The sequence below is a fragment of the Taudactylus pleione genome, unplaced genomic scaffold (genome assembly GCF_031769625.1).
Source record: "Taudactylus pleione unplaced genomic scaffold, aTauple2 ptg000653l, whole genome shotgun sequence".
Classification (NCBI taxonomy): Eukaryota; Metazoa; Chordata; class Amphibia; order Anura; family Myobatrachidae; genus Taudactylus; species Taudactylus pleione.
This window is the reverse complement of record NW_028285055.1, coordinates 868,963-880,396: the sequence shown is the minus strand read 5'-3', so window position 1 is coordinate 880,396 and position 11,434 is coordinate 868,963. Positions and strand designations below refer to the sequence as shown.

At 45.0% G+C, this 11,434-nt stretch overlaps 1 protein-coding gene across 1 annotated transcript; it reads right to left on the bottom strand.

The window, feature by feature from the left end:
- Positions 1–395: 395 nt before the first annotated feature.
- Positions 396–10,604, bottom strand: LOC148478447 (perforin-1-like). The gene is made up of 3 exons (XM_088455398.1): positions 10,066–10,604; positions 5,133–5,499; positions 396–1,124 (listed from the first exon to the last, which is right to left on the bottom strand). The coding sequence occupies exons 1-3, from the start codon at positions 10,602–10,604 to the stop codon at positions 396–398; spliced, it is 1,635 nt and encodes a 544-aa protein (XP_088311524.1).
- Positions 10,605–11,434: the final 830 nt, after the last annotated feature.

Here is an 11,434-nt window from a genome sequence, read left to right as displayed (position 1 = left end):
TCAGAGGATGAGGAGAAGTACTGAATGCAGGAGTGAAATTATGTGATCAGGTACAGTAGGATGTGAGGCCACAGTCACTGTCAGGGATAAGTGGGCAGAGGAGTGAGTGATTGCTAGGCGTGATATGTAAAGAGCAGAATATTGTTGGCTTGGTACTGTACGTTGGTGAGAGGAATATGAACTTGTTTCTGTATAGGACTGGCATAGGGAGGTGGCAGAGGTATTGAGTGTATAGACTGAAGAAGAGAAGGTGACAATAATCTAGGCAAGGGATGATAACAGTTTGTACTGTGAGTAAGTGGATGTATATTACACATAGAAATTGTAATAATTTTATATATTTCCCTTTCAACATTTGTCTGTGCAACTGAGAGCTCGGAAACACCCGCAGAACACTAATTGGTTGACTGTTTGTATTCTCTGCAGCTTGCACCAGTCAGGTGAGGCATGCATTCTGCGCTGACTTTAAATGTCACACTCCCATGTTGTAGATAACACATCTCGGACTTCTCTCCACTGACGATTGGTCTCTGGCATGACCCAAGCAAGTCGTCGTCATACTTGTTATCTTCATCCCAAACCTCCACCTTCAAGACGGACTCAGAGCTCAGTTGCACAACCCCAATCTCGTACCTTCCATCCCACAAAGGACTATTATTGTTCCATACAGTCTGGGTCTGCTTTGTGGGCACCCCAAAACCGAATTTCACATAGGCATCGGTCTTAGATCCGTAATCACCCCAAAGATCTGCGGCCTTTTGTATAGTTACCACTAATTTGGCCAGTCCTCTTTTAGATGGGCAACAGTTAGAGTTCATGTCCTGACTTCCCTGACCACCATGACACACGCATACGCACTCCGCCCCAGCACTCGGCATGGAACCAGCGGGGCAGGAACAATTGCTTCTTAGTGCCTTCTCCATGATGTAGTCGCTGATGGCCTTCCTGAGGTTCTCTTGCTGTGGCCCTTTGAATCTGACGAGATTGTGGATGGGTTCCAGGGAGTAGGAGACAGTGTCAGGGTTTACCTTGAGGCTGTCCATCCATGTCTCAAAAGTCGTGGCACTTTCTGTGTTCTTTATGTCAAAGGATAACTGGTCGAATGTAATTTTACCACCACTTATCTAAATTTAAAGATGAAGACAAGAGGGAGATGTGGTTATTAGGGGGAGATGTATCAGACCTGCTAAAGAGTGATAATGAGAGTTTGCCCAAAGCAACAAATCAGCTTCTACCGATCATTTTATAGAATGCACTTGATGAATGCTACATTGAACATGACTGGTTACTTTGGGCAACTATTCCACTGGTCCACTTCTCCTTTACTTTGCTTGATACATCCCCCCACCATAAAAGGATACCGAGATCCCTACACGTTTTACAGCTAACGGTGTAATACATATCGCACAAACAGGAACTGTTACTAATAAATTCAGCCAGCGGTAAGAACGTAGAAAGCCGTCTATTACATCTAGGTGCTGAGCGTTACTCTCTCCAGCTAATTGCTGGTAGTTTATTATAGAAATTAAATAGATAATGAGCATCAATCAGCCGGTCCGGCCTCAGTAGTGTTCCGTGATGTACAGGAAAGGTGAGAACAAAGATTAGGCTGTGGAAATGTAATCAATCAGCAATGTTTGATAATATGATTCAATTAAAATATTCATATATTATTGCCCAACCTCATGCCAAAAACATTACTCTTAGGGTGGAATTCAATTCTTTTCTTTCCTTATCGCGCCTGACGGAGCTATTCTATTCTTGCTCATGTCGGGCGCGATCAGCTGCCAAGCACTACATTTCAGCTCGCAGCCCCTGGGGGATGAGAGCTGAAATGTGCGAAAAGTGACATGTTTGGGCGCCCAAACTTCACTTTTCGCGATCGCGCCCAGCACTTTGGTCGGGTTAAGCTGCTTTACGCGGCTAAACCTGACCTCTATGGGCGCGATCAGCGTGAAATTCTGCCACAATTGAATTGCGGCCCGCGATCTCCTGTCACTTTAGACGGGAGATGCGGGCCGCGAAATCAATTGAATTCCGCCCTTAGAATCCTCTGGTCTGATTAAGACTGGAGGCCAGTTCTGAAGTAAACAAACTGCATTACCCATTAACAGAGTGAAAGTAATAAGCACTTAGGTGTCATAATAAATATATGTTTTTTTATTTTTAGATATTTTTTTTATTATTTCTTACTTTAGCCTATATCCCACAGCATGGAGTGACGGGTGGGCCTGGAGCAGTACTATCCCCCACACCCACTTGGACACCAAGGGGCATATTTACTAAAATGCTGGTTTTTAGAAGTGGAGATGTTGCCCATAGCAACCAAATTCTATCTATTATCTTCTAGAAGGTGCTAGTTAAATAAGTAAATTCTGATTGGTTGCTATATTACCCCCAAATCTTAGCCTCTGATTGAAATAAGCACAATCCATTACTATTGTCTGTATTATATGCTACAATGTAACACTAAAGTTGCATAAACACACAACGATTTTGTTACCAACGATTTTATGAACGATTTTCTGTCAGATTATTTGACAGATTTTTTTAAGTGTAATGAACGATTTTTTTGAACTACAAACGATTTTTGCATATTCCCTTACTGAAAATCGTTGAGTTGGTCAGTCTGACTGAACTAAAAACTACAAACATGAACGCACATGAACGATAATCGTTCATCGTTTGACTCAGAAAGTGAATGATTTTTTCAAACAATAAACGATAAATGATATCGTTTAACGACACTCGTTAAAAAAATCATTGTGTGTGTATGCACCTTTAGAGTAGATCAGTTTATACTGTGATTTACTTGCCGCAACAATACTGTATATGGGGACTAAATTATATACATCTTCTATGTTACACAGCATAGGTCTCCAACGTCTTCCTCGGTAATAGGGATATTGTGAGACCAACCTGCTGCTACAATTAAAGCCAAATGATTGCTGTAGGGATATATAGTGAATTTTACCTTGGAGACGTTTACAAACATATTACTTTCTGTATAATTAATATTATCCCAGATTCAGGTCCTGGCACCTGATAAATTGCATTTTAGACCAGTTAATTGTTTTCTAACATATTTGTTCAAACAGGAGTAAGATGAAAATATTTTTTTTAAAAGTTGACTTTTCTACATAGTAAATAAATGCTTGTTTCTTCTTTTATGTGTAAAGTTGTTTTAACTTTTTATGCATTTGTTATCTGTTTGTATGTAATACGAGTACTTTAAATGCTAGCTCTCTGCCCTTTCACCTGTCTGTTATCCTGGCACAATTCCAGCTCTTTTACAATACGCAGACTATTACATCCGCCGACTTGTATGTTTCACATTAGAAACATCTGGTTGTGCAGCACTGAAAATGGTTGGATCATGAATCTGACGAGCCAGGCTGTACTGGCATGCTATTACATACGGCGACTACAATCTCACCCGAAACTCACCCGATAATTGTTTCACAATATCACACACAATGACATCCCCCTATGTCTTACAAGAGAAATAAGCTCTTTGGGTTTAAGTAACCCAACATGGTTTTGCCTTTTAAATTATTGCTGCTTTAATGCTACAGTCAAGATCGCCGAAATTGTGCCACTTCACAGCGCCCACAGCCTATTACCTATACCCCTTTGACTTTTTAAAAAGATCTGTTTACCTGACAAGCCATGTTTGATGTCTGTACCATTTAATACAACTTATACTGTACCTCATAAAAATTAAATACAGAAATTGTAAGCTCAAACTTTTATCGGAAGTAAAATCCCATAATTGATAAAATGTTGATTTGGAAACAATTGTAACTATGGCCCTCATTCAGAGCCGCACGTTAACAACAGTACGCTCGTTCCGAGCGATGTTTGCACATCTGCGCATGCGTACGCTTTTTAGTACGCATGCGCGAACCAGTCAGTGCGGCCGAAAATCCTTTGTACGCTATATAGCGAGTGCCGGCTATTTTGAGTGACAGAATGAGGCGTATGTGGGTGGTAACAGGGGAAGGTGCTTGAAAATGGGGAGTGGAGATCCGAACGCAGGCGTGCTTAAAGGTCAAAACGGGCGTTTTATGGGTGTGTATATTTAAAACAGCAGCGTCATTGACCACGTCACTGGGTTATTTTATAGCCCGAACTGCACGCAAATTTGTGGTAGCAAACACCAACCACAAGAATAGCGAGCAGTTCATACGCTGGTCGATGTACTCGATTAATCTAATAAATAGCGGACATGACGTAGGATGCGTGCGGCCAGGGGGCGTTTTTAACAAATAAACGAGCGTATGTTTTGCTCGCTCGTTCAGACTTAGAGGCGTGAACAGACTGCAATGTGCGTACGGATCATTTGAATAGCCACCCCTTGTTTTTAAACGAACGACCGCAAATAGCGTATGGCTCTGAATGAGGGCCTATATCATCATCTACTGTATGTAATGGCTGAAACCATAATTTAGTCCAGAGGTCCCCAAAAACACGGTCCTCAAGTAAGTGCGTATCTATAATGGGTGCAGGGTGTGCGGGAAACACGGGCCCCTGGGTCCAGGGGGGCCCCGCACAGCACACCCTACACCTATAATATTACTTACAGCGAGGGTCCGGCGCTGGAAAATGACTGGAAAATGGCCGCGGCTGACATTTTCCTGTCATTTGCGCATGCTTGGTACAGGGAAGATGGCCAAGGTGGCCATTTTCCCGGTGACCTGTGCATACACTATAGACTCTGGGCACACTCTAGTGCCCAGAGTCTATAACTCCGGCGCTGGCCGCACACAGCTCAGTACGCTGCCAGCCGCCAGACAGAGAGGAGGGGACCCATGTCGGAGACTGCACACATGCCCCCTCCTCTCTAGAAACGCCCCTGTCCTCACGGCACCCTTGCTTGACCACAGATGACTTAATTACTACTTCAGCAAATTTGATTTAACCACCTGTGCTCAACCATGGATATCTCGAAAACCTGAACTGTTGAGGAGTCTTGAGGACCACATTTGGGAACCTATGATTTAGACATAAATCTGTAAGATCTACAAACATCTTTCTCTTATACAATAAGCAAGGACCCAGCTATTGTCATTCTTAGAAGAATTTAAATAAATATGAGGTAATTCCCAAATCCCATCCAGCCTGCAACTCACCTGCCAGCTCCTTTCATTGAATGTCTGGTGGAAGCTTTGTCCCTCATTGGCTTTATGGCTCAGGTCTTTGCACATGCTGGCTTTGGTGTTAGCCTCCATTTTGCCGGTGACGGCAGCTGAGGCCTCTATGCTCAGACAGTCCTTCAGCTCATCCACTGACATGCCGTCCATGGTCACACGGCACGTCCTGATTGCAGTGACATCTACTGCTTGGCCACCTACATCCGCCTTACTGATAAAATGGGTCCCATAGGTGCTGATGAGGTGGTCATATTGTGCTTTAGTCTTTGTGTCATAAGCGCCTGGCAGCGATTTCAAGGCTTTATAAAGGCTTCTGGTCAGCGGGGGTCTATGCGAGAGACGGAAGCTGGTAATGAGATGACAAAGCAGAGAAGGCTTAGTAGATTTTACTCCAAAGGTTTTCTCAGGCATGTTAAGCAGCATGGTGGCATAGTGGATAGCATTGTTGTCCCACACCAGTAAGGACATGGGATGAACAAAAGTTAACTTTCAAAGTCTACATACATCTTATTAGGGTACTCTGATACTGTGCTTATAACAAATGGACTTAACTCATGTGGCCAATGACTTAGGGTGCACATCCACTAGCAGATATTAATGGACGAGTGAAAAATAACGACATCGTTATCGTTCAGTCGTCCATTAATCGTGCAGAAATCGTGCACAATAATGTCGGAAACAACCAGCAATGCGCGCTCCCGCTGTTTGTTTCCGACATCAATCATCGGCTGAACATGCCGGTCAATCTGCCGATAATGACAGATTGACCATGTTCAGGGATGAGGGAGGGGGCCTGCACTGAGCAACTAATCATTCAGTGTAGGCACTGCAGGGGATGGGGAACGATGGTACGATTACTATGTCGTAATCGTACTGTCTTTCACTAGTCGTCATGTGGATGTGCAGCATTAGACTGTAAGCTCATATGGGGCAGGGACTGATACATATGTTACATTCAGCTCTGTAAACAAATGATAAGAATAATTAGTTAATCATGCCATGCTTTCTGCAGTAGGTGTATCTAATCTTTATTCTGCCATCTACAGGGATACACTGGCACATCTGGCCATAAACCCTGAGCTCTGAGTAACCAGATATATGTTCCATTCAGTCACATGTGTGTATGAGGCCCAATCTGAACATACAACATGTTAGCCAAAATGTTGGCTCTCATATAACATGTTACACACAGTCAGACAATAGCAGCGCACACAGGAATTGATTGTGAGTCACACGGATCTCCCATGCATGGAGATGAATTCATGCACTTTTTGCGTATATATGTCTGGACGCAACTTGGGTGAAACAGTCTTTTCTGGAAATAGGGCGTTTGGGGCAGGAATTGGGCGGTAGAAAAGCGATGACACAGGACCACTCTAACTTGTGGGAGAGTCAGAGGAGTGTTGTGGGAATGTTTTCAAAGCTCTGTGTGATTCTGATTCGGGCGTATGGGGGAAGGGAAGCCTGCATCTGACAGATCTTCTGCACCCGGCACTGGGCTGGTGCCCGAACTAGTGACGAAGGTTGTGGCCTCCGGTGTAATATCCATGGGCAGCACCGGTTCCTGCTCTCACATGCACAATCCCCCGCATAAGCTGAAAGGACACTGACATCAGTAATAAGTCAGGGTTCCGCTGCTTCCCGCAACTACAGCCACTCTGCGTGCGGCTCAGAATCAGCCCCTCAGTGAGATGGCAATTATTATCTGGACACATTTCCCACCCACCTGGAAGCCCCCAGTCACACAATGCAGGGAGCTGCAGCTTTTGGTTCAGACTAAGGGCCCGATTCATCAATGTACGCTAACCCGATGGTTAGTGCACGTCTCCGATGTTTCCTGGTCTGTGCAGGTGGAGAATGGGTCCCGCAATCTCGCACACAGTTCCCCCAAGCCTCTGCTGATATGCTGCAGTGTTTAGGGTGGGGGGGGGGTGTTCCTGGAAACGTGAGGCGTGTTGCACCCGTTTTCTGGGAGTGCTGAGGATAGGGTGTGCATCCATGGATGCAGACTTCCTGGCCTAGCAAGCAATTCGGAGATGGCCAGCCTGCGTAAGCAGAGGTTCACTCAGCTGGCCGATGCCGGGGAACATTGCGACCATCGATCACAATGCTGATTCCAGGCTGTGACCTCAGTCGCAGCGCCGGGATCGCAGATGCTGACAGGGGGAGTCTCTTCTCTTCAGATGCCTCCTGCAGCGTTAGCATTTTGGCTGGACAGAATTGTGCGGCCGCTTGTGTGCATCTCTGTAATTCCATCCATCTCTGCATCAGATCCCAAGTCCATAAAGTTTATAATGTTCATAATGTTCTGTACAGCTATGGGTAGTATAGAGGGGCGCATTTGTATGAGAAGGGCTTGTCAGCTTTGATTGGTCACCAGAACTGCAGAGTGCATGCTTACCTATAGACAAATATAGAAACACAATTACTGTATACTATGAGATTTTGGGGTCTATGGGCCTGATTCAGAGCCGGACGCAATTAGCGTTCGCTCGTCCAGAAAATAGGGTTGGCTATTCAAATGAACCGTTCGCTATTTGCGGTTTGTTCACGCCTCTATGTCTGAACGAGCGAACAAAACTTGCGGTCGTTTTTTGAAAAAATACGCCCCCTGGCCACTCGCATCCTACGTCATGTCCGCTATTTATTAGATTAATCGAGTACATCGACCAGCGTATGAACTGCTCGCTATTCTTGGGGCTGGTGTTTGCTACCACAATTTTGCGAGCAGTTCTGGTTATAAAATAACCAAGTGACGTGGTCAATGACGCTGCTGTATTAATTATGCACACCCATAAAACACCCGTTTTGACCTTTAAGCACGCCTGCGTTCTGATCTCCACTCCCCGTTTTCAAGCACCTTCCCCTGTTACCACCCACATACGCCTCATTCTGTCAATCAAATTAGCAGGCATTCGCTATTTTGCGAGCACATGAATTTCGGCCGCACTGACTGGTTCGCGCATGCGTATAACGATCCGTACGCATGCGCAGTTGGGCAAACTTCGCTCGGAACGAACAAGCAGCCGCTTACGAGCGGCTCTGAATGAGGGCCTATGTACTAAGCAGTGTTAGGAGACAGAGTGAAAAGTGATAAGGTGCCAGCCAATCAGCTCCCAACTGTCATCTCACAGGCTATGTTTGCAAAATGACAGTTGGGAGCTGATTGGCTGGTACCTTATCACTTTTCACTCTGTCTCTTATCATTGCTTAGTACATAGACCCCTTTATGTGTAAATGAACCGGGTGCTTCTCCTCCCAGAGTTTACATCACAAATATGCCTATGATCTGGAATATACTGTTATCTCAAATCTACAAAATAGAAAACACAGCTAACGGAAGTATATACCAGAAGGACTGTTTCCATTAGAATAATCTCCTGAGTCAAAAAAGAAAAATAAATTATAGTATAAAGTTTACTTTTTTCTTTTATTTGTATAGACTTTGGTGGAATCACAAGTGTTTATAGCTTAAGGGGAACTTATTAATTATTTCAATATTAATTTAAGAAAAGCTGTAACTCCTTTGAGTAAACAACTGACAGCTAGTACACTGGCACACACAGAGCCAATATTAGATGCCACATGGTAACTGCCCACGAAAGGCAGAATAGTCAGGTGCAGTGGTGGCTCCAGAGGCGGGGCTGCAGCGCAGTTCAGAAATCAAATAGGGGAGCCACACCAACTGCCACTCCAAATGCTGCCAAACATAACTGGCTGGGACTCACTGGCAGTTGGTGTGACTCCCCTGTTTGAATTTTGACTGCGCCACCTCTGGAGCCACCATCGGTCAGGTGTAATCCTTAACAGTAACATGCAGAAAACATAGTAGTAGGGGTTACAAACCATGGTCAGGGCAGGAGACAGACAAGGATAATCAAAAAAAGTTTGAGGTGAGGACAGGTGGAAGACAAGAATAGCAGTGGTCACAAACCATGGTAGGACAGGTGTGAGCAATAAACAGGTTGAGATCAAGAATCGTAAGGGAATTAGAGTTTGCTGGAGACAACCTAATAATGCCATACTGGGGTTATCCTGTCCCAGATACATTCATTGTGCCGCATTGTATTATTATGACCTGGCTATTGATGACAGATGTGTTCTCATACATCACTGCTACAGTCGCGCCAAACAGGCCCTCTCCACTCGGCAGGTCCCATGCAACACTGCTAGCGTCTTTTTTGCCCCAAAATGGGTCTTAGCCATAATGCGATGTGACTAGGATGCTCCAGGAGACTGCACAGATTAATTTGATACGCGACACATTTTTGGCAAAATAAAAAAACGCCCAGCGCCAGCAGAGTTGTACGGGACCTTCTGGCACACATATGTCAGGCATCTCGCTTCCCATGGCGTACTGAGACTAAATATAAATATGAACCTTATAAAGCCACCGGGAACCAATCCCAATAAGTAAATCTTCCTAGTCCTCACAATGCGGATCAGTTATGCTAAGCACCTGATTTCAGGGACGTTAAGTGATGTCAGGGAGCCAGTGTAACAGTGCAAATGGACTGATATGTACAGTAGTAGAAGTCTCAATCTGCCACCTCTGTACCCCAACCTCTGTTCATTATCCTGACACCAACTACTATATTGTACATAAAACCATATGAGGGTCTGCTTAAAACATACACAAAGGTTATAACATAACCCAGTGGCGTAAGTTCATCCCAGATGCCTGGAGGCAAGTTATAATTTGGGTCATGTGGACAATGGAGGAGGTGCCCCTTCAGGGCTGGAGCCCGGCGGCAGGCGCCACCATTGTCTCCCATAGTTCTGCCCCTGGCATAACCTGAAGAGTCAATGACTGAAACAGAAACCAATGGAATAGATGAGTATATTGGGACTTTCTAGCTATTCCCTAAATTCATGGTGACAATGAGAAGGTCTCTGAGGACAAACAATGTACCTGTAATAGAGGCAAGTCAGCTGCTGCTTGATGAAGGTATATCGGTCACTGCTGGTCTTACTCTGAGCAAATTGTGCCAGCTGTGACTGAGATCCAGCCAGTACCAGCTTGGCGCTAGTCACTTTATTATGGAGCTCCAGTCCGGCCTCCCAGTCGTTCTCCACTTTGGATGCAGACTCCTCAGCTAAGGAATTTGCAGTCTGAGAGACCCCACTGCTGATCTTTCTCTCACAGTGTGACTGGGGCTTCCAATCCACCACACCAAGGGGCAGCTTCTGCCAAGCTTTGTTCATGTATGGGTTGTTACAGACAGTGCACGTTTTATCAGGGGATTCATACTTCTGTAGATTTATCAAGTAGGCTCTGGTCTTCTTCATTGTCACAATGTCCACTCCCTCTCCTAGGAGGTTGTGACCGGGCACAAAGTGGAGCTTATTGCATTCCGATTTCTTAGCAGTCCGGCAGGCGTAGGTGAGTGGGGGGTGACTTTGGGCGGGGGTAGATGGGACACAAGTGAGAAGAATGACCACGAAGAACATTTTCTGATAGCTGTGTAGATAATTCTTAATCCTGTGAAGAAATTAAAAGGAAACCAGAGTTTTAATTACTGTGACCAATACATCTGCTTCTAAATTTTAATCCGTAATACATTTCTATATTTTCAGACAATCATCCTAAACCATATTGTAATGTCATAATCATGGTGCAAGGATTAGGGATGCGCACCAACCTCCGTGTTTTGGTTTTGGATCTGTATCTCCTTCAAGGTTTTGGATCTGGATTTGGTTTTGCAAACCACCCTCAAGTGTTTTGGTTTTGCATCTGGATTGTTTAAATAAAAAATAGATAAAAAGTTTTAAAAACAGCTAAAATCATGTAATTTATGAAATACAAAACACAAAATTAGGATTTCAAATACGAATTCCGAACCGCACAAAGATCAGAACCGCAACCCAGATTTACCCGGATCTCCTCAGGAGATTATAACCGCGACCTGGATTTACCCGGATTCATGAAATTCAGGTGGATTCGGATTTCTGGAGAACCGAACCGCGGAATCGGTATGAAATACCGCAGGCCACATGGCCGGCGGTTCGATTCCCGTCAGCGGCAGCCCGACATCAGCAGAGATCCCGACAGCGGAAGCCCGACAGCGCTGGAAATCCCGATCGTGGATAGGTGAGTATCTACTAACCTAACCCCCCTAACCCTAACCCTCCTTAGGGGTGCCTAACCCTAACCACCCCCCAAGTGCCTAACACTAATCCCCCCTCTAAGTGTCTAACCCTAACCACCCCCTTCCCCGCTGCCTAAACCTAAGTCCCCCGGGGGGATGCCTAACCCTAAGTCCCCCCCGGGGGAGCGCTAA

Bases quoted from the DNA above. Each gene is read 5' to 3' on its own strand.
- LOC148478447 (XM_088455398.1), bottom strand. From the start codon at position 10,604: ATGTTCTTCGTGGTCATTCTTCTCACTTGTGTCCCATCTACCCCCGCC. The intron at 5,500-10,065 runs GTACATTGTTTG...TCTCATTACCAG, and splicing joins CTGACTTGCCTCTATTACAG to CTTCCGTCTCTCGCATAGAC. The intron at 1,125-5,132 runs GTGAGTTGCAGG...CTTTAAATTTAG, and splicing joins TCAATGAAAGGAGCTGGCAG to ATAAGTGGTGGTAAAATTAC.